The sequence below is a fragment of the Callospermophilus lateralis genome, chromosome 19, assembly GCF_048772815.1.
Source record: "Callospermophilus lateralis isolate mCalLat2 chromosome 19, mCalLat2.hap1, whole genome shotgun sequence".
NCBI lineage: Eukaryota > Metazoa > Chordata > Mammalia > Rodentia > Sciuridae > Callospermophilus > Callospermophilus lateralis.
This window is the reverse complement of record NC_135323.1, coordinates 36898694-36923056: the sequence shown is the minus strand read 5'-3', so window position 1 is coordinate 36923056 and position 24363 is coordinate 36898694. Positions and strand designations below refer to the sequence as shown.

Here is a 24363-nt window from a genome sequence, read left to right as displayed (position 1 = left end):
AACAACACTGAGGTTTTTTAATACACTCCCAACTAAACACTCCCAACTAAAACAAGGGCTAAAAAGAGGGGCAGGCACCTGGCAGACAAGACACCCCATCCATCTCTGCCTCCAAATTCCCCAGATTGTCCTCAGGTCCCTCACCTACAACTCAAGGAGCCTTGAAAGGAAGAAAAAGAACCATGACTGGCATCCAGGACAGGACATGACCAGAGTCAGGTCCCAGACAGGTCTGTAATCATGATTCCTACCCACCTTGACTGTTCACTGATCCCTACCTGAGGAAGTCTGTAACAGTAAACAATGGGGAACTCCAAGGTCCAATTCTGATTAAAGAATCCCATGATTTTCCTTTTTTTTTTTTTTTTTGGTGATGCTGGGGATTGAACCCAGGACCTTGAGCATGCGAGGCAAGCATTCTACCAACTGAGCTATATCCCCAGCTCCCATGGATCTTTTTTTTTTTTTTTTTTTTGTATCAGGGATTACTGAACTCCGAGGCACTCAGGCATTGAGCCACATCTCCAGCCCTATTTTGTATTTTATTTAGAGACAGGATCTCACTGAGTTGCTAAGCGCCTTGCCATCATGAAGCTGGCTTTAAACTCACGGTCCTCCTATCAGCCTCCTGAGCCACTGGGATTACAGACGTGCACCTCGATATCTGGCATACACTTTCCCATGGATTTTGACAAGCTAAATTTCCCAGACATTTGCATCAATAACATTATGCCACTTTTTTAAATCATAGCATTTTTTAAGACCAAAGTTACCAATTTATTTTGCCAGAAATCAAAGATAATAACCACCTATTAACACTGCCTCTTCATAACAGTTGTGGTACACACCTATAATCCCAGTGACTCGGGAGGTTGAGATAAGAGAACCTCCAAGTTCCAGGCCAGCCTCATCAACTTAGTGAGACCTTGTCTCAAAATTTTTAAAAACGGGGGTGGGCCTGGAGGAGGCTAGATGTGCTCAGTGAGAGAGTGCCCCCTGAGTTCAATTCCCAGGTTACAATTTTTTTTTTTTTTTTACCACAAAAAGTATAATAGGTCTAATCTCAGAATAACGACCCAAGAAAGGACAGTGTGCAACTTAGTGCTCTAACTAACAGTAATTCCATCACTGAATAAACCACACAAACACCATCCTTTTTGCCAATCAGTACATGAGCCTTACCTGGTTCAGTTGACACCGATCACAGAATCCAGAACACATGCAGGGTGGACAAGAGAAAGATAGACACAAGCAGGGAAGACCAAGAGGAGGATGGTACAGCAATGGTGCAGTGACAGGGCTCAGGCAAGGCCAAGACACCACTTCTTTCCTTGGGGGCCCAGATGTCCGAGCCCAGAATAGGACTAAGCCCATGACTCTCCAGGGCCTGAAGTCCTTCAGGAGACCTGAACCCTTTGCAACTGTATCCATAATGAGCATTCGCAAGAACTTGTAATGGAGTGAAATATAACTGCAATCAGAGAAAACTGCAAAAATCACAGATCTTCAAATTGCCCCCTATAGGCTAAAACAGAATATCCAGTCCCTCCGCTTATTGCCCTGGCTTTCTCACTAGGCTGACTAGGCAACCAGGTGCCTGTGTTTACAATACAGCCTCTCTATGTTACATCTTCAAGGGGACAGTATGCTCATAATTCTGGCACCCATACTCCTACGCAGTTGGGTTTTGTCCTCAATTAAATGAACAGACTGGCTTTTTAACATCCATGAATACATCAGTATGAACCCACGGCTATGCACCATGTCCACTCTTGGGGTGCTTACGAGGCAGCCTTTAACCATGACAGTTCAGGGCAGGTCCTGGTCTCCAACTAGTACCCCAAATGATAAATGCCCAGGATGAGATCTGGAAGACCACAACTGGCCTCTAAGCCTACCTAATACTCACCTGCCTCAATTGTGTAGAACTTGAACAGGCCCCACCTGAGCCCAGGTGTCTTTAACAGAGACCCCACCCAGCACATGCCCCTCACCTGCATGCTCTGCTGGTACTGCATCTGCAAAGAACCCGGGGCAGAGGTGGACACATCCAGGCCGGATCCTCCCTCCACTCGCTGAGAAATGAAGTTGTTCAGAGATCTCAGGGTAGACAAGACAGTGGTATTCTCCCCCAGGTCTTCCATGGTCACTTTCCTTCTGGGAGAACAAAAAAAGTCAGAGTCAGCCTTTCCACAGACCACCATCAGCAACACTCTTGGACAGCGCTAATGCCATCTCAGAGCCCACAACCACTTTCTTCAAAGGAAACAGAGAGTTCACTCCACCAATTTACCAAGAGGAAATGAGGCATAAAAGCATGCCAACACCAGGCTCAGTAGCCATACCTGTAATCCCAATGACTCAGGAGATTGAGATTGGAGAATCACAAGTCTGAGGCCAGCCTCAGCAATTTAGTGAGATCCTATCTCAAAATAAAAAGAGCTGGGGATATAGCTCAGTAGCAAAGTGCTCGCCTCACATGCACAAACCCATGAGTTCAATGCCCAGAACTGGGAGAGAAAAAACGGTCACCAAGTCACTATTTGAGTACTGGCCAACAAAACAAATGGACAGCCAGCTCTCTAGAGAAGATGCTCAGCAGCCCAGCAGCCTCTGGGAAATCAAAAACAAAGCATGCAACAGCATGATAAAGGCAATGGTGGGCACAGGAACACCAGTGTGACTTCACATTAACAGCAGTAGCAGTAAGTGCCATCACTCCCTCCAATCAAGTCCCAGAGAGGAGGCATCCCACATGTACCCAAATGGTAGATTGTGCAACTGTCACCTCACATTTGACCAGCACTCTGCTTATACATTAAAAAACAACAGCTCAATCTTCAAAACAAGTTGGTGTATTCAGTCTTCTTAGAAATTTTACAGATGATGAAACTGAAGCTTCAAAAAGGTACAGAACAAGACTGGGGTTGGGGTTGTAGCTTAGTGGTAGAGCGCCTACTTACCATGTGTGAGGCCCTAAGTTCGATCCTCAGCACCACATAAAAATAAATAAATAGAATAAAACTATTGTGGAAAAAAATTATTTAAAAAAAGGTACAGAACGGCTGAGTGTGATGGCACACACCTGTAATCCCAGAGACTAGGGAAGCTGAGGCAGGAACATCACAAGTTCAAAGCCAGCCTCTGCAACTTAGCAAGCCCTAAGCAACTTAGCAAGACCCTGTCTCAAAATAAAAAGGGCTGGTGAAGTGGCTCAGTGGTAATGAGCCCCAGTACCAAAAAAAAAAAAAAAAAAAAAAAAAGGTACAGAAGAAATCAGAAGCTGGGTCTGATTAGTCTGAAGGTAGCATGCATTCCACAAGCTCATGTGTAAAAGAACTGCTTCCTCAACACCTGTGCTTACTACATGTCATGACAGCTGCCACCAGCCAAAAGGTGTGGAACATCCCACGTACATTTATGGCCAAGAGGCTTGAACTCCCCCCACAGGCATATACTATTTCTCCCCTTAGGAAGGGGCAGTGCTAGTTCATTTCCCTTTGGTATCAGAATGAAAATACACACAAACCCCTTTTAAAACATTTTTTTTTTTGAGTGGGTGCTCATAATCTTAGCTACTTAGGAGACTGAGGAAGGAGGATCTCAAGTTTGAGGCCAGCCTGGACAACAAAGCAAGACCCTGTCTCCAGAAGAAAAAAAATAATAACAATAACTTAGTTTGTCTCCGAGTTTCTGACTTAAAAGGACCTTGAGAATGGAGTCGGTCTGCGCTTTCAGTGCTGTGAGCCTGGTAAACCCAGGCAGGAAACAGAGCTCTACCCTCCAAGCCCAGATCCATTTTCCAAGTTCAGACCAGAGCCACACTTTCCCTCCTCTTCTCCAAACACCATCCCCTGAGAACTGAACTACTAATATATTAAAATGAAAAGAACACTGAACTTCCTGGAACCAGGCTGCTCCATCCACACCCATACACACCTGAGGCTCAAACCTTCCAGCCACCTGAAGGTGGAACCCCCAACACCTCTGGACAGCCCCTGATATGGGAGTCAGAAGCATACTACCCTTCCAGCCTCAAAAGAGAAATGGCAGAGAAAATTTAAATAAGTGACCAAGATCCAGGCACAGTGGTGCAAGCCTGTAATCCCAATCACTTGGAGGACTGCAAATGCAGAGGCCAGCCTAGGCAACTTAACAAGACCCTCAGCAATTTAGCGAAACCCTATCTCAAAAAATGAAAATGGCTGGGGATGTAGCTTAGTGGTAAAGCGCCCCTAGGTTCAAGCTCCAATATCAAAAAATAAAACTAAAAGTAAGAAGTGTCCAAGAAAACTCACTGCCCTGATCCCCTGGTGAATCCTGCCTTCTCTAAACACACACTATCCCCGTCACTACCCCAAACAGCTGGACTCTGGGCACACGGTGCCTCCAGAAGCAGCAACAAGATGCCTGCTCGGCCAGTGCAGACAGCCGGGGCGGCTCAGGGGGACAGCAGCCACCACTTCTCGCCATGCGCTGGCTCTAGCTCCCTAGGGGCCTCTTGCCAATGGATGCTCAGAGGAGCCACAGCTGCGACTTGACTGGCCCAGGTCACTAAGAGCGGCTAGGGGGCGAGTGCAGGCGGGGGTCTCCCAGGCAAAGCGCTTACAGACCCCGTCATGACAGGGGCAGGGACAGGTGGCGAGGGTAGACCAGGGGTCTCCAGAACAGGGCTACGCGTAGACCCCAACAGAACGACGGACCCTGCTAGGACAGCAGGGGCTGCGCCCCAATCTCTAGCGGTGCGAAAGGGACGTGGGGTCTCCAGACCGCCGGGACGTAGGGGACGGCACCCGCGCCGACTACGGTCAGCCCCCGGCCAGGGCCCTTTCCGCCGCGCCGCCCAGCCCCCGGGATCCTGAGCCCGCGACCCCGCGCCTAGCCCTCCACCGCTCACCTCAGTCGCCTGCTCGCGCTTGCCGCCGCTGCTCGGATCTCCCTCCGCTCCGCCCGCGCCCACTTATCGCGAGATATGAGCCGGTGCTCTCGCGAGACCGACTGGAGGCCCGCCGTAAAGAACCGAGTCTGCGAGCCTCACACCCTGGGGCTCCGTGTCCTCACCCGGAGCCGCCCAACCCGAGAAGCCAGAGCAGAATGGGACTCCGCACCTTCGGGCCGCCCGGCCACCCCACCGAACACACTTGCACTACGGCCACCGCCTCGCGCTGTAACGTTCTGAATAGCAGCGCCCACAGTGGCTTTTTAGGGACAAACTTATTTGCATTCTTGACTCTTCCCCAAATCTTGCTTGTACAGTTTGGTTTAATTAAAATACGTTCTTTTCTTCTTCTCCGGGACCACTGGCAATACATAGTATTTATGCTGCTCCCCAGAGCTCTGTCCTCCCCATCAGAGTGCACAGCACCGGCCTGAGCCGGTACAGACAGCTGGGGCGGCTTTCAAAGGAGGGAAAATCCGATGGAGTATGGTGACATTTCCACCTTTGAAGATGTGTTTCTGAATTTTCCCCTCCTCCCTCCAGCCCCTGTTTGGAAGGTGCTGCTCCAACGGTCTGCACTTATGTTTCCTTCCTCAGAGGACAGATGATTCAGTCTGTGTGTCCGGGAAGGAAATGGATAGGAGGGAAATGCAGTGGGGGTATGCGGGAGTTTCTAGGGATTTTACCTGACCACAATTAAAAATAAAATGGAGAGTAAAAATACTTGATCAGCAGCCCCCTTCAGGGGGCTGGAAGAAGACCTAGCACTCATTAGCTCCAGGGCACCCAGTCTTTCCACAGGCCTTTGGCATTACATTAGTGTTAGTCTATAGACACATCCTCAGGGACCCTCCCCTTTGCGAAATGGCTTGAAAGAAATCAGTCGACTTTTGAAAAACAAAAGCAAAACTTAAGTCATGGAAATTCCTTAAAATAATGCAATCTATATTCTCATAAAGCTACATGGAGGGCTGGGGTTGTGGCTCAGTGAGGCATTGGGTTTGATCCTCAGCACCACATAAAAATATTGTGTTCAAAAAAAAATATATTATGTTCACCTAAAACTACAAAATAAATATTAAAAAAAAAAAAAAAAGCTGCATGGAGTTCCTAGAAAAATAAGGTTAAATGAACGCATCACATCATTGCTGGCTTTGCAATTTATAGTCTTGAGAGCCTGCTACATTACAGCAATACATACTTCCAGCACAAACCAAAGCACACCCACTCCGTGCATAAATCCATACCAAATGTCTCTCCTAATTGCTCTGGGAGTTCTCACTGTTTTAAGATTGAACGTATTTCCAGATTATTCACCAGAAAGATGGAAATTAATCCCCAGATGGAAATTTCATATTTTTCTACTTTATACTATATAGCCAAAATAACAACTGGGAAACAATGTATTGTGTTCCGAAAGCAGTAAAGGAACACCTGTTTCTTTGTACTAGGCTAAGAGTCTATAAGCTGAGAAAGTTCTACTTGCTGTGTCTCAGCAAGTCATTTTTATCCTCCCATCTCTTTACATCCTGCAGTCTCCACATCTTTCTCCTGATAACTTTCTCTACAAAAATCATGATATAGAAGCCTGGTTTTAATCATTTTTCATGGCCCTTAAATATAGTATGTCATCTCTGTTTGGTTTAAATCAAAGACCTTCATGGTCACAGCAAAGCTCCCAGCCACTCCTCAGGAAAGTACTCAGGCCACATCCACAGTTTAAAAAGACCCTGCATCCATTTAAGAATGGCAGGACCTCTCATGGCTTCACAGAGCCCTTCCTTCTACGGTACTGTGTGGCCAAGAGGTACACCTCTGATGATTCTTTCCTGCTGGCCATGGGTTTCACAGTTCTTGTGTTCTGGAATTCCTCTGTCAATCTCTTCTGAAACCGCTGGCTTAGACTTCCAGCCCAGGTCTTACAAAGCAGTGTTCCCCCTGGGTGCAGGACAACTGAAGCCATGTCCAGAAGTGACAGGCACATGCCGATAAGCCTGTCATGATCAAGTTCCTGGATCCCAGTGGCATTGGGTGCCATGTCGCTCAGAATCACATCTGCCCTCCCCCCAGGAAGCAGTTCTAGGATCCTCTGCAAGGTTTTCGGGTCAGTCACATCAGCAGAGCACAGAAAAGTTGCTCCTTCCAGGGGAGTTATGTGAAGAAGATCCACCCCAAGCACAAAGCCAACAGGAGAGCTGGAATCTATGGAAGGAACAGTAGATGTGTTATTTACATCCTAAATCATTCCATAGAAACACAAAATAAAGACACTAGGACCAAGGAAAAGAATAGATGTACATATGTGGACAGGAGCCCTCCCACTATTCAAACAGCCTATGGAGACACACAGAGGGCAGAGGGCAGTGGGCAGTCACTTGGCAGCTGAGGAAGTTGAGGCCAGTCATCCTTAGTCATGGGCACAGCTGGGGCCACAGCCAGGACTTCTCTTCCTGCTTTTGGAATGTTGCCTCAAATTCACTCTCTGTGAAAGGATTCTCCTTAGTGGTGGGGTTTTGTTTTGTTTTCTTTTGTTTTTTGGTACTGAGGACTTAAGCCAGGGGCACTTTACCAGTGAGCTACATCCCAGCCCTTTCTTTCTGATTTTTTATTTTGAGACAGGGTCTCAATAATTTGCTTAGGGCCTCTTTAAATTGCTGACAGTGACCTTCAACTTGTGATCCTCCCATCTCAGCCTCCTGAGCCTCTAGGATTACAGGTGTGCACCACTGTGCCTGACTTCCTTGGTGGTCTTTTTGATAAAAGAAAAGATTCTGATACACCAGTACATAAAGTGCCTCTGGATTAAAATCAATAAATCCATTCTACAACTTAAGCCATTTGCTTTCAATGTAGAAACCACTGGAAACAAGCCAGAGTTGGGAAAAATGAACAGATACAAAATGAGACACAAAAACTGTCCATATTTGAGGAATACTACTTGTAAAACAAAAAAAAAGGTTTTATAAAACAAAAAAGATAGCAGCCTCACCTAACCTGAAACAAGACTTCCTGCCTACTCCTGTTCTCAGCCTCCACCTCCTCCTCCCATGCTGTCCCCATATTCAAAGACCCCTGCTCCACACGTCCGTTCCTCATCCCTGTGGCACTGCAGAGGATCTCAGCTCTGTTGCTAAGTGTTGATAAATTAAGGGTATAATCACAGATTTTCAAGTTTACTCTGCTTAATAAAACTCAGAAAAGGGAGGATATGCATTTTATTTCTAAATAAAATTAGAATTTTGAAGACTACCTCACTTTTTAAAAGTGAAAACCCTATTTTCAGCCCAGGAAAGTGGGACACCTCACATCTCAGTTGACATTCTTGACCTTTCTTTCCTTTATCATGCACATGTGTTATAGCCTCAGGAAGTTTCCACAGAAAGTAAACAGCTTTAGTTACAATTTTGCAACAATGAGAAGGAAAGCTCAGGTCACCCTTGCATTCTTTGCCCTGTCACTTCTTCCTACTGAGCCATTTTCATCCTTCTGGAAAGCCATCAGGGGAATAGAAATCACTAAAATCAGTTATTAGGAGGTCCCAACATTACATTTTAAAGTTGTATGGGTGACTGTTTTATCTCTTTCCTAACATAGAAACTGTCAAAGAAATCTTTGTCAAAAACCCTAAAATTTAAAAGAAAAATGCTGAGTCCTCAGGCTGACCCAGAGTGGAGAATCCAGAGCCTTGGCCACGAAGCCTTTCTTGAGGCCCTAGAGGGTCCCCCCTGGGACCTCCATGAAACCCTCAGGCTGCAGGAACAGGACTTAGAAACCTCTGGGGTTGATTCAGCTGTACTGCCATGGAAAGATGTCAGTATATCATTACTGAAAAACAAAATTCCATTAAGACTCCAACTAGCAAGAAAAACATGGCATATTTTCTCAAAATGTAAGAAAGTAGTTATGTAGGCATGTATACAAAAACAAACTCCAGAAGGGTGTACACCAATATGTTGTACACCCAGCTGATATAATTTGTGGCAATTTTCATTATACCTTTCCACTTTGTCTTTCACTTTGAAAAGGTCAGTATTCTGATTTTACAATTACCGCTACTAATCAATCCACTCAGAAGTATGTGCCTTCAGGAGATAGCTCAACTGCTGTGTCCATGGCAGGAAACAACTCACTTTCATTCCCTCAGACTTGTGATCAGAAAGTGCTAACAGGAGCGTGGGGGTCCCACCTCTGCCTGTGGCATTGACGCTGTGCACTGCCACCTGACTCCAGGCCCCAGGAGCTGCCCCGCAATCCAACACACGGAGGCCAGGCCACAGAATCCGATGCCTCTCATTCATCTCCAGAAGTTTGAAGGCACTTCGACAGCGGTAACTCTCCACCTTCGCAGCCTTCACAAAGGGGTCCTTTAAATGCCGACTCAGCCATAGGTACTCAGCACCTGTCCGGCCCTTGTAGTAACACCCTGCAGTGTGGAAGCCCTGACGCTGGAGGGAAGCACATGCCAGCTTCAAGCACCTAGTTGGAGAAAAAGGAGGAAGAAGGATGGCATCAGATGGATCAGCAGGTCACAGGTGCAGAGGGGGGCCCTGGCTCAATTCACTCCTTTTCAGAGTGGACGCACTAAGGCCCAAGAGGACAGGTGACTTGACAAGCCCACATAGCCAAAGAGGTGTCATCAGCTGAATTGCATTTCCCCAAACCCATGTTTCTCAGGACCTCAGAACATGACTATAGTTGGAGATGAGATTTGTAAGAGGATAATTAAGGTACCGTGAGATCACTGGGGTGGATCCTAATCCTATCTGACTGGTGTCTTTATGAGATTAGGATACAGACATGCACAAAGAGAGAACCACATCTGTTAGCCAAGGAGGCGGCCTCAAGAGAAATCTTCCTTCCCACACCTTGATCTCAGGCTTCCAGCCTCCAGGATGTGATAAATAAGTGGCTGTGCTTAAGCCACCTGGTCTGCATGCTAAATTACAACAGCTGAGCAAATTTTCCTGGGGAAGTGTTTTGTTCTTTTTATTCACAGCAGGGATTGAACTCAGAGTTGCTTAACCACTGAGACATATCCCCAGCCCTGATTTTTTTTATTATTATTTTTGTTATAACCAAGTTGCTTAGCGCCTCACTATGTTGAGGAAGCTGGCTCTGAACTTGCAATCCTCCTGCCTCAGCTTCCCAAACTGCTGGGATTACAAGCGTGCATCATCGTACCCAGGCAGTTAGTGTTCTCCCCCAAAGATTTTCTCAGAAGAAAAATAAACACAATGATAATCCCCTCCTTTCTGACAACCCAAACTTTTCCAGTACTGGTTAACAATATTGATGATAATAATGAAAATTATTATTTTCTTGTCTGGCCCAAATTTTCACAGTGCTCTGCAAAAAACTGCAAGAAAACCCCATGAGGACAGGTCCCTGCCTGTCACCTCTAGCACAAGTCAGGCCTGCACATTTCTTAAGACTGAACCCAACCTGTGTGAATGAATGAAGGATAATTTCCAAGATTCTTTGAACAACTTACACTTTTTTACTATTTTTAAATATTTTTTAGTTGTAGATGGACAATACCTTTATTTGTTTTTATTTTTATGTGGTACCAGGAATTGACCCCACTGCCTCATGCATGGTAGGCAAGTGCTCTACCACTGAGCCACAACCCCGACCCCAAAAAGTTATGCTTTTAACACATAAAAAGTAGCTTGGCATAACAGGAGCTATATATAACTCCCCCTTGCTCTCAAAACATTCTTACTGTTCATTACTTCCATTTTTTTTTTACTGTTCTATTCATTTCTCTGATAGAAAAAGAGGTTTTATTATTCTCACAGCTCTGAGGCCAGACCTCCTTCAACACCAAGGTGTGCTGACAAGATTTGAGGACAAGACTGGGGAATAAAGAATCCTGGCTTCAAATGGCTTAGGGGATCTCGTGGGTAAATGGCACACACATCCAAGGTGCCAGAAATAATTTCAGCACAGGGAAGAGATGGATAGTGGTGTCTCACGGACCAACGAAGTGAGGTTCCCCCCACAAACCCCGGAGTCAACCTGATTTGGGGATCTGACCTCTCCAACCCCATCCCAAGCGCTAGACTCTAGCTATACAGGCCCCCTTGCTTTTTGGAAGCTCTGTGCCACGTCTTTAGAGGCTGCAGTGGTTTCACCTGCCTCTCCAGCCTCTACCTGCAGCCCCCAACTGCCTCTCCAGCCTCTACCTGCCTCTTCCCAGGTCGGGTACTCTAGTCCGCGCGCTGGGGTTCAGGTCCGCGGAGCCCCAGGCTGGGGTCCATCGCTCGTCCTGGAGACCCGAATGCCGGGCCGGGGGTGGGCCAGCTCCCCTTTTCGGATGAGGAAACTGAGGGCTCCCACCTCTCCCGCCTCCCTGCACGCATGCAGCAAGCGCCCGGTAAGCAAAGGCTGAACATTCCTCCCAACTCACCCTGCCATGGGAGTCTGCTGGCCACTTCCGCTCACTACCGGAAATCACTGTCCTACTTCCGGTCCAGGCCCCGCCTTTTCGATCCCAGAACGGCGCGCCGGTAGGATTGGCTTCCAAGGAATGGGAGCGGGAGAAACCTGGGGAGGCGGCAGCCGGGAGCACCGGGAAACGAGGAGTGGGGAAGATGAGGAGAACTGGAGTCGAAGAGAAGGGCGAGGCCAGGAGAGCGGGGCCTAGGGGAGAACAAGACAGAACACGGGGGCGCTAGGGGAGGGAAATTGGGGTCCTGACGGGGTGAACTGGGCCCAGGGGTCCGGTAGGTATGGGCTGCGGAGAGGACCCGGTGTCCGGGATCCAATACTCCGCACAGCCTCTGAAAGGGAAGGCTGGGGAACCAGCATTTGCCAAATCTGATTCATGCAAGACTGAGCATTGCGCCGCACGTGCATCTCCTGCAGCCCTGATAACAACCTGATTTACAGGCGACCTCCAACTCCACCTGTGGAGTGCCAGCACCCCAGCCTCTGGCATTAGGGAGCCCCTGATGACTCCTCAGATTTACTGCTAGGGAGCTGTGGACACACTAGATGGTGACACACTAGATGGTAGATCCAGGTATGGTTAATGGCTCTGCTATTTGACTTTGGATCAAACTTAGCTTTACTGAGCTTGTTTCCACCTCTGAAAATGCAGAATTCAAATCTTAATACAGTTGTTGGGTCTATTAAGAGGTTTAGCTTTTGAAAATAACTATAATCAGATCTCTGTAGCCTTGGGTTCAGCATCAGATGATTCAACCAGTGGACGAAAAAATATTCAGAAAACATAATTGCATCCCTACTGAATGTATCAGATTTATCTTGTCCATAATCCCCAAAGAATACTGTATAACAACATACCATTTACATTGTACTAGGAATTGTAAGTCATCCAGAGATGACATAAAGTATGCAGGAGGATGTGCATAGTTATATGCAAATATACTGGGTTTTTTCTGTTCTCTTTGAGGGGATTACTGGGGATTGAACTCAGGCACTTGAAAACTGAGCCACATCCCCAGCCCTATTTTGTATTTTATTTAGAGACAGGGTCTCACTGAGATGCTTAGCACCTCAATTTGCTGAGGCTGGCTTTGAATTCGCAATCCTCCTGCCTCAGCCTCCTGAGCCACTGGGATTACAGGCATGCACCACCAGGCCTAGCTAGCAAATATACTGTTTTACATATGGGGTGTGAGAATGCTTGGATTTTGTTATCTGAAGGGTCCCTAGAGCTAATCCCCCACCAATACAGAAATACGGATGTACATAATCATTGCTTAATAAGTGATAGCTGGAATTCCTATCGCTTATCATTATCAGAGTTGCTTTAGAAGCCAGGCCTTCGTTCATGCATAGGTCCATGACAGAATGAAGGATACTGGCCTCCTGGGAAGCCCAACCACAAGCCCACTTCCCTTGCTTGACTGGCCCCACCCATGAACAGCCCCTAGTCCCTATACTCAGATACTATGACTTCCAAGCTGGTTCTGAATCCAGCTCTGGCCAGGTGTTCCTAGACCAGAATAGGGACAGAGCCGAAGGAAACTTAGTCCCAGTCCTCCTGAATTTCTCCAGGGTCCTTTCTCCCACAGAGGCCCTCTCAGAAACAACAGGTGTTTCCCTGAAACCAAAAACTCCTATTGGAATAGGAAAGGCACTTCTATCTCCCAGTGTCCTCTGGATGCCAGATCTCACCACAACAACACTAAAAGCAGAGTAAGTAGGACATAAACTCCTGTCACAGGAAGGAAGACCAACCAGGCCACTCCTTTCCAGAGGCCTGCTGCTGCAGAGGGACTGAAGCCAGGTCCCAGCAATCTAGAAGGAGCCCCTGCTGATGAAAAGGCCAAGGCTGAAGCCTGGCATGAGAGCCCCTGAATAAATGGCATGGTATTGGAGGTGGGGGCTGATCTGCCCTCCTGTGCCTATAGCTTGGGGTTCCTGGAGTAGACCCAGGAGTAAGGACCCAGCCCTTGAAATTTGTTGTCCTCTAGCTAAGAGTGCCAAGTGGGGAAGGGAATATGTGACCTTCCTCTGACCAACCCTGGTAAGCACAGGGCCTGGCACTGATATCACTGGGTTCTGAGGGCCAGCCCTCTTTCTACCCAGAAAATCATTCATTCAAAGACAGGTTTGCACCTGCTGCCACACTTCTTCCTGCCTCCTAAAGGACATTTCCTTTGCACCTGACCACTGTAGCACACATGCCTTGTCCGCACCCTGTCCACACCCGAGTGAGAGCTGACTCTGGCTTCTTGCCTTCCTCACAGAGCCCCAGTGGACCATGGTGGCCTCCAGGCTCTATACCTTGGTGCTGGTACTGCAGCCGCAGCGCGTTCTTCTGGGCATGAAGAAGCGGGGCTTTGGGGCTGGCCGTTGGAATGGCTTCGGGGGCAAAGTACAAGAAGGAGAGACCATCGAGGATGGGGCCAAGAGGTGAGAAAGTTTCAGGGACAAGAATTCAAGCTGTAGAGCTACACCCCGTCTTCACTGCTGGGAGCTGTGACCTAGAGCAGGTACAACAGTACTGGCCTTTCAGGAGAGTTGGGAAGACTGAGTGAGAAAGTACGTGGAAGGCATTAGATCCACTGGTCTGTGTACTTAATGTGTGCGCTCTTCTGGGTGGCCCTGTTCAGGATGTTTGGATGGAGTTGGACAGTCCTGGCTTCCTCCCATGCGGGCACAGGGCTCTTCAGCCACTTGTCTTCCTCCTCCTTCAGGGGAGCTGACAGTTGCTTTTATCTAAAACCTTTTGCACAAAGTCTCAATTCTATGACCAGCTTCAATGGCAAGGAGTTGAAACCTGGAGTTTGAGCTGCTTGCCCAAGATCACATGGTCCCTAGAAGTCAGTCTCTTTGCTCTTATTCATACAAGACTGATGAAGATAAGAGATCATCAGTGCAAGTGTTGTGAAGCCTTACACACATTTTAGCTCACTTTTTTTTTTCTGTTCTAATTAGTTATACATGACAGTAGAATGTATTTCGATTCATTGTACACAGATGGCGCACAATTTTTTATTTCTCTGGTTGTACATGATATAGAGTCACTTCATTCATGCAGTAATACATGTGCCTAGAGTAATGATGTGCATCTCATTCCACCATCTTTCCTATCCCCATAACCTCTCCACTCCCCACACTCCCCTTTGCCCTATACAAAGTTCCTCCATTCTTCCCATGCCCCTCACCCCCCATTATGGATCAGCATCCACTTATCAGAGAAAACATTTGGCCTTTGGATTTTTGGGATTGGCTAACTTCACTTAGCATGATATTCTCCAACTCCATCTATTTACCTGCAAGTGCCATAATTTTATTCTCTTTTAATGCTGAGTAATATTCCATTGTGTATATATACACCACAGTTTCTTTATCCATTCATCTATTGAAGGGCATCTAGGTTGCTTCCACAGTTTAGCTTTTGTGAATTGAGCTCCTATAAGCATTGATGTGGCTGCATTTCTATAGTTTGCTGTTTTTAAGTCCTTTGGGTATAAACCAAGGAGTGAGATAGCTGGGTCAAAGGTGGTTCCATTCCAAGTTTTCTAAGGAATCTCCATACTGCTTTCCAGAGTGGTTGCACCAATTTGCCGTCCCACCACTAATGTATGAGCGTTCCTTTCCCCCCATGTCCTTGCTTAGCTCATGTTCTTGTTCTGAAAATAGCTGGTACCCTTAAGGCCAATGGAGAGAAGAAAATCCCAAATACATATTTGAGGCCTCTGGAGAGGAGAGAGACTGGGATGCTGAAGCCCAGCAACTTTAATTTTGGGTTTTTTTGTTTGTTTGTTTGTTTGTTTGTTTAAATTTCAATCCACAGTGAGAAAGGTCTTACACTGCAACAGCACATACACACTCAAGTGTATATATTAGCTAAGATGATGATACCCATGGACAATTGATCTTTTTTAATCACTAGTGGCAATATACTAATTTGATTTCACAGGCCACAACAGGGTCACAGCCCTCAGTTTGAAGAGGCCTGTATAAGCCATGTTCAGGGATACAACTATAGCCCCAGCCATGTGGGAAGCCAAAGCTGGAGAATTACAAGTTCAAGGCCTGCCTTGGCAACTTAGCAAGACCCTAAGTATCTTAGCAAGACCCTGTTCCAAAATAAACCCTGGGGATGTTGCTCAGTGGTAGAACACCCATAGTCCCACCAAAAAAAAAAAAAAAGTATACCTACCTAGACCTGGGACCCAAGGCTGCTGCCAAACTGGCACATTCAATGTCATTTTGGCAGTTTCTAGGCTTCTGCAGCCAGGGCAAAAATACCTAAGAATCAATCACTCTGGACCCCTATGCCAGTCATGATGGTGGCCCTCCCTCAGACTGGATTTTGAGGCAGGGAAGGAAGTGAGATGGAACCGAAGCATGCTATTTCTCCTGTATGTACCTTGCCCCACCCACTGCTGTATCCAAACTTGCCTCTTCCCCTGGGCAGGTGTGGCAGTCTCCTATCTGGTCTGCTTCCGCCTTTCCTACACTGTGTCCAAATGCACGTGCACACACTAACCCATAATAAAACCTTCAACGGTTCCCAATGCTTTTAAAATCCACCCCCATCCCTGTATCATCCAGGGTCTGGCTTGGCCTCTCGCCCCCACTGTCCCTCAGATCCTCCAGCTGCTGCCCACCCTCCTCACCTGGGAGACCCCTTCTCAGCCTTCACATCTAAGAAGGCGCCTCCTCCCACCCTGCAGTCGTTGATAAACCTCATCCTGTTTTCTTCAGCATCCATCTCTGTAATCATATTTAATTACTCATTTCCCAACTCCTTCCCAGAAGCACCCCATGAAGCCAGGATTAAAGACATTTCAAGGTTGTTGTTTTTTGGGTTTTTTTTTGGAGGTGGGGGGAGTGTACCAGGGATCCAGCCCTATTTTGTATTTTATTTAGAGACAGTGTCTCACTGAGTTGCTTAGCACCTCACCGTTGCTGAAACTGGCTTTGAACTCACAATCCTCCTGCCTCAGCCTTCCCAGGTTTCCAGGGTGTGCCACCGCACCCAGCTGTCTCGTATATCTTTTTATTGCTGCATTATAATTCTATGTGGTGGTGGGATTTGTTGTTACATATTTGTACATGCACACAATATAATGATATTAAGTCAAGTTTTTATCTTGTGATGCCAATATAGAAAGTTGCATACTTTCTCTTTCTCAGTAGTGGGAATTGAACCCAGGGCAGTCTACCACTGAGCTATACCCCCAGCCCATTTTATTTGTTTATTTTGAGACAAGGTCTCACTAAGTCACCCTGACTGGCCTCAAACTTGTGGTTCTCCTGCCTCAGCTCCCAAGGAGCTGGGATTACAGGTATGCACTTCTACAGGAAGTTGCAGAGTCTTGAAGAAGGTCCACCTGTTCAATCAACGTGTGGATCTAGTAACAGGCCTGGGGTGTGCCCCCCTACCAACACCTTACCCCATCCCCACCTACAAAGGCAACCTATACTCTCACAGCCACTGACTTGGGCTTGTTCTGAACTACAAGGTACATAGTGGAGGCACCCTTTTTTTTTTTTTTTTGTCTTTTTTGGCGGGGCGGTTACCAGGGACTGAATCCAGGGGCACTCAACTATTGAGCCTCATCCCTACCCCTTTTTGAGACAGGGTTTTGCTAAGTTGCTTAGGGCCTCAATAAGTTGCTGAGGCTGGCTTTGAACTTGTGATCCTCCTGCCTCAGCCTTCTGAACTACTGGGATTCGCCACATCCAGCTAGAAGGCACCCTATTATTGTCTGGCTTCTTTGCAAACATTATATGTATGCGGGCTGGGAATAGAGCTCAGTTGGTAGAGTGCTTAACTCACATACACAAGGCCCTGGGTTCAATGCCCAACACCATTAAAAAAAAAAAAAATTACATGTACGTGTAGCAGTGTTCGTTCCTTCTCACTGCTGTATGGTATTCTAGCACCTGAAGATACTGCGTCTGCCATTATGCAGGGAGTGCTGCCATGAACAGCCCCCTTCCTTTGTCCTCCAGTGCCCACTGGACTCGCTCCTTACCTAGTCAGGAGGAAAACTAGCTGTGGAGCTATAGCAATGCCAGTTTTCCAAAGAAGTTGCACTAATTAAATTTCCACGTGGTGGGTTGAGTTCGGGTTCCTGAGTCCTCGGCAACACTTGGTATTTCTTTTAGCCATACTGGCAAACGTGGTGACCTCCCATTGTGGGTTTAGTTTGCCCTTAACTGTGAGAGATGAAGTTAAGCATGTTTTGAGCATCTGCCACCACTGACATCCTCCAGGGTCTACTCAGGCCTTCTGCTCTTCTTTAATTGGGTTGCTTTTTTCTTGATTTTCAGTTCATCATACACTATTCTTTTGGTAGTGTATTAAACCCAGTGTGCTCTACTACTGAACTACATCCCCAGCCCTTTTTTATTTTGAAACAGGGTCTCACTAAGTTCCCTTGCTGGCCTCAAACTTGTAATTCCCCTGCTTCAGCCTCCCAAGTAGCTGGGGTGACAGGTGTGGCCATTACACCCAACTTCATTCTATACTTTGGTTGTCAATTGTCAGCTGGGTGTGTTGCCAGTATCCTCTACTCTGTAGCTTGCTCCTTAATTATTTTTTTAAATATTTGTAATTGTAGATGGACACAATACCTCCATTTTATTTATTTTTATGTGGTGCTGAGGATCGAACCCAATGCCTCAACTGTGCAAGACAAGCACTCTACCACTGAGCCATAGCCCCAGCCCTTGATTCTTAATGATATTTTAATAAACAGAGGTTCATCACTTTAATGCAATTCACATATATTCTTTTTTTAATACTGTTGATACTAGTCTCTAGATTTTTTTAATACTTATATAGTTGTAGGTGAACAACAGTATCTTTTTTTATTTTTATGTGATGTTGAGGATCAAACCCAGTGCTTCACACATGTGAGGCAAGCACTTTACCACTGAGATACAACCAAGCCCCATATATTTTCTTTATGGTTAGAATTGTTTATATCCTTTGAGGGAATCTGCCTATCCCAAGCCTAGGAGGACAGTCAGATCTAAGTTTTCTCCTAAAAATTTTAGAAACTTAAGTCTACAATCCATGCAGAATTCAGTTTTTACAAATGATTAGGCAGGGGTTTAAGACTGGGTTTTGGGCTGGGGTTGTATCTCAGTGGTAGAGCGCTTGCCCAGCACCGGTGAGGCACTGGGTTTGATCCTTAGCACCACATTAAATGAATGAATGAATGAACGAATGAAGGTGTCATGTCCATCTGTAGCTTTAAAAAAAAGAAAAAAAAAAAAAAAACCTGAGGTTTTCCTACGAAGCTCTAGACAGCACCTTAGTTACTGGAAAGACCATGTCCCTTGCACTGCCATTACCTTTGTCACAAGTGAAAGATAATGCAATGTGAAACCACATCAGCTTCCTTTCCACCACATGGAGTCCTGGCATAGGGCAGGCCTCCCCTAAGCAGCAGGAAGGTGGGCAGATGTACACACTTAGCAAAGCTGACTGGATGCCAGCTGGCCCTGTAGTGAGGGACCCAGCAATGGGGGACCCGGCCTGCAAGCCCATGGCCATGTTCCTTGGCATCCTGATCCCACTATAAGTGAGTGTCATTGTTCAGACCAACTTACCCTCTAAGATGGGTCATTCTCCAGTGTCACTGTGGAGGAGGTTGTCTTAGAATCCTGAGAGGATCATAATAATTTGCACTTTGGGCCTGCCCCAGGAGCTGCACCAGAGCTGCTCTGCTCTGCCCAGGACTCACCTGGGCCCAGTTGCCCCAGCACTTTTCCCTAACTTGGCATCCAGAGCAGTGTGCAGTGCCTCTGGAGGCAGCGGCTCCTGCAGAGAACACCCTCCCTGCGGCCACAGAATAGGAGTGGTTTCCATGCTTCAGGGACCTCCACTAAGGTGGGGACTAGCCTCACCCTTGGACTAAGGTCAGAGGCTCAGCATCAAGGGGCACACACTTCCCAGTTTAGACCCATCAGCCCTGTGGACCATGTGGTTCCTTAGAGCCCCTGGTTAGCTCTGGGCACCAGCCCAGAAGGCAGTGTGCACAATGCAATCAAAGGAAGGGACGCCATTTGACAGACCCTCATGGCCCATCCCTGTCTGTGGGGTGAGAGGGGCATGCAGGAGAGCAAAGTGCACAGCCCCTCCAACATTCAAATGCATGTGAGAGTCAGGATGCTCTGGAGCCATGCAGGCTGAGACTTGGGCATCTAAATGGAGCTGGATCCTTGAAAGATTTCTGTGCCTAGTGGCTTCCTCTCCCAAAGATTCTGTGTGCTTCCTGCACACACTGCCTGTCCTATTCCCTCAGGAGTGTCCCAGAGCCAGGAACATGTTCCTCTCTTCACCCGCAGAGGGCAGGCACGAGTACTTATCCATTCTCACAGTGGCAGTCCTGATAGGGAGCCATAAGTATCACCCAGGGCCTCCTCCTCTGCCTGGGGGCCATGCAGGCACTGGGGACTTTGAGTGCCTTGGGCCTCAGGTCTGCCCTGTAGTGTATGACATAAGCCATGTTTTTCTTTTTTTTAATACTTTTTAGATGTAGATGGACACAACACAATGCCTTTGTTTTTATGTGGTGCTGAGGATCGAACCCAGGTCCCGCCAGTGCTAGGCGAGTGCTCTACCACTGAGCCACAATCCCAGCCCATGAGCCATGTTTTTCTAGTCAGCACCCAATGACACCACCTCAGCAGCCAGGGAACCACTAATGCCAAGTCCTGGGGCCTTCCACCCCCACCTCCCGCACCACAGAGCACACTTTCTGCTCCGTGTTTGCGTCTAATTCATTGCTCATCCTGTTCTCCATCTGCCGTCTGCATCACAGACACGAGCAGACTCTTTAGCAAAACTAACAGGGTCGTCTTCATCTGTCTAATTATCTCAGCTTGTGAAATGGAGCTCCAGCTCTGTCACCAGGATTACTGATACTGCATGCACTGCCACAGACTGGGGGAGGATTAACTAAAATCAGTCAAAACATTACATCAGCCGGTGATGCTTTTTAAAGGGAGAACTGGCAGTCTGCTGCCAGAGAGGTGGGTGAGGCCCTGTTGCAGTTCCATTACATTTAATTGGGGAGCCGCTGTGCACACACCCCAAGTGAAAACACTCATTTTTTAAAGATCCAGTCCAGTTTTAATTAACCATCTCAATGAATGTGTCAATTTCTGGACTGTGTATATGAATTGGCAGCAAAAGGCAGTGACTTTTCAGGAGCAGCAGAGGACCATTTAACCTAATGTGTATGTGTTTGCAAATGAACAGAGTGGGTCCCTGACTGCCTACTACAGATGGCAGTGTGTTCCCAGCACAACTTGGAGATCAAAGCTAAGACTTTCTTCCAGCTATAAATGGTCAGACTACTGTTACAGAAACAAAAGTAACTCCAGGGCCGTGGGAAGAAAGGCCTCCACGACAGGAGGGGCCAGTGGAACTCACAGCTTTGTATGTCCTAAGGGTCCCAAGCACAGAGCAGGTCTTAGGGAACGCCTGCTGGAGGGCATGAGCACTGTGTGCACTTGGGTACACGTTGATGGTACAAGGTGTGCAGACCTAGGTGCTCAGCACAGCATTTTCCACAATGACCCAAAGTTGAACTCAAATGTTTACTCTTCTGTAACAGCAGCAGTTGAAAAACTAGACAGGCTCCTCTAGGGCAGACTATTTCATGCTCCTTGCTTGCTGGGTGGAAAGTGCAAGGTAGACTTTAACTCTGCTCCATTCCAGGATATATAGGGAGAGACTCAAGGGAAGTCTCTGAAACAGCAACACAAGTCTTGCTGGGTGTTAGGTTCATGAGTTTTCCATTTCCAGGACTGTGTAGAGTAGACAGGTGGTTTTAAAATACTTTTAAATTAGCAGCAGCACCAGACCCTCAGGGGAAGCATTCAGGTTCTGTCCAGTGGAACAGAGAGACTTGTTCCATGTTAGATGAGCTCAGGCACAGCTGACTGAGCTGCTGGGAAAGTGTCCTGAGAAGGCAATACAAAGGCCCCAGAATGCAAGCCAAGAGATTTGTCCTGTAGGATCTGCCCAGAGGAGTTGGCTCCATGGCAGAACTGAAAGTGTCAACCCCTCCTTCAGGAGAGACTATCAGCCTATGGTCCTGTGGTCTCAGTAAGGGTGTGAGGCTGGAAGCACATTCTTAGGAGAAGGCCCAGAGCCAAGGGGCTCCTGTGTCCTCATGCCCATGCAGGGGGGTCCAAAGTTCCGACGCAGAAGAGCGAATGGACTGAGTCTGAGGAAAGGGGAAGTGTGGGCCTAGGGGAGGACAAACTTCTGCCCTGCAATCCACTCATGAGACTCATACCCTGGGTGGTCCTCTGCAGAGGGCTGGCCAGACCCTCCCCAGAGCCTCTGAACCAAATTTCAGGGGATTTTCATTGTTGGTTTTTGAGATGGGATATCATCATGTTGCCCAGACTGATCTGTTAACTCCCAGGCACAGGTGATCCTCTTGCATCAACTTCCTGAGACTGTGGGACAACAGGCAGGTTCCACAGATCCCAAATTTTTTCAAGTTCAAGTTAATTCCAAGGCTAGACCAGGTTTGAACTATTAATACCTGATGGCAGCCTCCTGGGGTCTGCAGCCCATTCACCCCACCTCTGGGCTCCCCTTTGGCCTGTGGTCATCGTGCTGTGACGATCCATCCTCCTCCTGTCTCCTCTGCCTACAGGGAGCTGCAGGAGGAGAGTGGTCTGACAGTGAACACGCTGCACAAGGTGGGCCACATTGAGTTTGAGTTCGTGGGCACCCCCAAGCTGATGGATGTGCACATCTTCTGTACTGACAGTGTGCAGGGGACACCCCAGGAGAGCGACGGTGAGCCTTGGGGTATCCGCTCCCCACCACAGAAGGGGAGGAAGCACATCCAGTTCCACACAGTTGGCTAGGAGAAAGCGCAGCCAGATTTGAGCCTCAGGCCCGCTCACTGTCCCCATCTCACAGGGAGGCACTGAACAGTCCATGCCTTAGAACCCTGGCTACTCAGGCACCACAGCTCAGCAGGCTGCAGCTCTGAACCCCTTTTTCCTGATCCATAAAAGAGGAAGAACAGTCATGAGGATTAAGTATAAAAGTAAATTAAATTCCTCACACAGCACTGCTGTGCAAGCTGGGGGCGGTGGAGCATGACTTAATCAGCAATTTGGGAGACTGAGGCAGGACGATTGCAAGTTCAAGGACAGCTGGGCAACATAGTGAGAGACTGCCTCAAAATAAAAAGTAAGGGGCTGAGGTTGTAACTCAGCGGTAGAGCGCTCGCCTTGCACGCGCAAGACCCTGGGTTTGATACTCAGCACCACATAAAAATAAATAAGTGAAATGAGGATATTGTGTCCAACTACAACTAAAAAATAAATATTAAAAAAAAGAAGGGCCAGGGATGTGGTCAGCAGTAGAGTGCCCCTGGGTTCAGTTCCCAGCACCACAAAAATAAGTAGTACAGGTAGCTCCTCACAGGCCAGGCCAGCCCTCCTTGACATGGTGCTCTTCCTCTCTGCCCCTCGGTACAGAAATGCGCCCTCAGTGGTTCCAACTGGACCAGATCCCCTTTCGTGACATGTGGCCTGACGACAGGTACTGGTTCCCACTCCTGCTTCAAAAGAAGAAGTTCCAGGGGTACTTCAAGTTCCAGGGTCAGGACACCATCCTGGACTACTCACTGCTCGAGGTAGAAGAAATCTAGCACCAAGCTGGAGCTGCCAGTTCAGCCACATTCGTGGCACCAAGAGTTGGGCTTATTTTTTCTGTTTGGTAAGGAAAATAAAGGGCTTCACCTTTGAACAGTCTTCCCCTGGCCGCAGCTTGGGCCACTTCCACCATGCTAGGCAGAGGAGACAGGGACAAAGGAGGGCCTGGCATCTACCCAGCGTGCAGGCCACAGGCAGGTGAGAACATATTGTTCTCTTACCACCCATTCTACAGTGGGGGACACTGAAGCAGTCACTGCTCTGGGAGGGTAGGCCATTTGCTTCTCCGTTAGGACCACCAGGAAGGAGAGTTGGATCACCACTGCACAAAGCACTAGGACTTTCAGACACATTGAGCACGTTGTTGATAAAACCACAAAACACAGGTCACCTGTAAACAGTTCCAGTTTATTGGGTGTAGTAGTAACTGATTCCTGCAGCTAGTAAAGTGCTTCATACATAGGACCGCTCACGCATAGCACAAGAAAAAGACCTGGACACTAACAACAATCCTGAATTCATGGGCTCAGAGTCCCAGGTGTCCCCGTGGCGACCGTCTTCCCTTCCTGCATGGCCTGGGCAGCCTAGCCCCTTGTCACTGAGTGCCCTGGATGGAGCAGGGTGGACCTGACAGAACGTTCTACTTGCTCCTGCTCTGCAGTCGCCTTCCCGCTGGCCACGCAGGCTGTCCAAACTGAAGGTGGCAGCCAAGATCCCACTCAGCCTCCCTTGCCCAGGATTACACCCAGCCATCCTTCCACCAGACCAGGCATGGCCATGGCGTGGCACACAGGTGAGGCAGCAGGACAGCTAGGGAAGAGTGGAGGGACCCTTGGTCCCTTGCCACCACAGGGACTCCACCCCAGAGCTGGGAGTAGCCAATCCTGCCCCAGGTAGGAGCACTTCTGCCCAGGACCAGGAAGTGACAGTGTGAGAAACAGTGGCCTCTGCTGTCTAGCAAGTACCCCCCCACCCCACTGATCTTCCCCTTGGGTGGGAGAGGTGAAGGAAGGGAACTTCATCCAAATTGAACTGTCAGCCATGCAGGAAGAGCCCCACACCCTGGCTCCTGAGCCATAGGCACCGAAGCAGAGCAGACAGGCTGTCCTCCCCTAGGCCACATTTCCATAACACAATATAAGGACCCTGAAACCTCCTTCCATAGCAGGAGGCACCAGGAATGTGACCAGGACTCACTCATCCCAGGGTCCCTGGCAGTGAAGCTCTTTTCAGAACAGTTCATCCTGAAGGCTTGGGGCCAGAAGTCCCAATGGCTACTTGAGGAGTGC

At 47.9% G+C, this 24363-nt stretch overlaps 3 protein-coding genes across 6 annotated transcripts in view; 1 reads left to right on the top strand and 2 right to left on the bottom strand.

Moving 5' to 3' along the window:
- Positions 1 to 4934, bottom strand: part of Mad1l1 (mitotic arrest deficient 1 like 1) — a 356486-nt gene extending 351552 nt beyond the window's left edge. The window contains exons 1-2 of one of the 2 annotated variants that reach the window (XM_076840079.1): positions 4898 to 4934; positions 1995 to 2157 (exon numbers count right to left, since the gene is read on the bottom strand). In XM_076840079.1, the coding sequence (XP_076696194.1) occupies positions 1995 to 2144 (150 nt within the window). In that variant the 5' untranslated portion in view covers positions 2145 to 2157; positions 4898 to 4934. The remainder of the gene's footprint in view (positions 1 to 1994; positions 2158 to 4897) is intronic. The other variant, XM_076840080.1, reaches the window with a different exon arrangement.
- Positions 4935 to 6081: 1147 nt separating this feature from the next.
- On the bottom strand, positions 6082 to 11374 carry Mrm2 (mitochondrial rRNA methyltransferase 2). Its single transcript, XM_076840326.1, has 3 exons — positions 11349 to 11374; positions 9126 to 9415; positions 6082 to 7141 (listed from the first exon to the last, which is right to left on the bottom strand). The coding sequence occupies exons 1-3, from the start codon at positions 11354 to 11356 to the stop codon at positions 6699 to 6701; spliced, it is 741 nt and encodes a 246-aa protein (XP_076696441.1). The 5' UTR covers positions 11357 to 11374; the 3' UTR covers positions 6082 to 6698.
- Positions 11375 to 11420: 46 nt separating this feature from the next.
- Nudt1 (nudix hydrolase 1) lies at positions 11421 to 23150 on the top strand. 3 transcript variants are annotated; one of them, XM_076840481.1, is made up of 5 exons: positions 11431 to 11448; positions 12982 to 13105; positions 13660 to 13825; positions 22060 to 22205; positions 22898 to 23150. In XM_076840481.1, the coding sequence occupies exons 3-5, from the start codon at positions 13674 to 13676 to the stop codon at positions 23068 to 23070; spliced, it is 471 nt and encodes a 156-aa protein (XP_076696596.1). In that variant the 5' UTR covers positions 11431 to 11448; positions 12982 to 13105; positions 13660 to 13673; the 3' UTR covers positions 23071 to 23150. The 3 variants fall into 3 exon arrangements, with proteins under 3 accessions (XP_076696595.1, XP_076696596.1, XP_076696594.1); XM_076840480.1 differs by lacking the exon at positions 12982 to 13105 and having other exon boundaries at positions 11421 to 11448; XM_076840479.1 differs by lacking the exons at positions 11431 to 11448; positions 12982 to 13105 and adding an exon at positions 11672 to 11963.
- The last annotated feature ends 1213 nt before the right edge of the window (positions 23151 to 24363 follow it).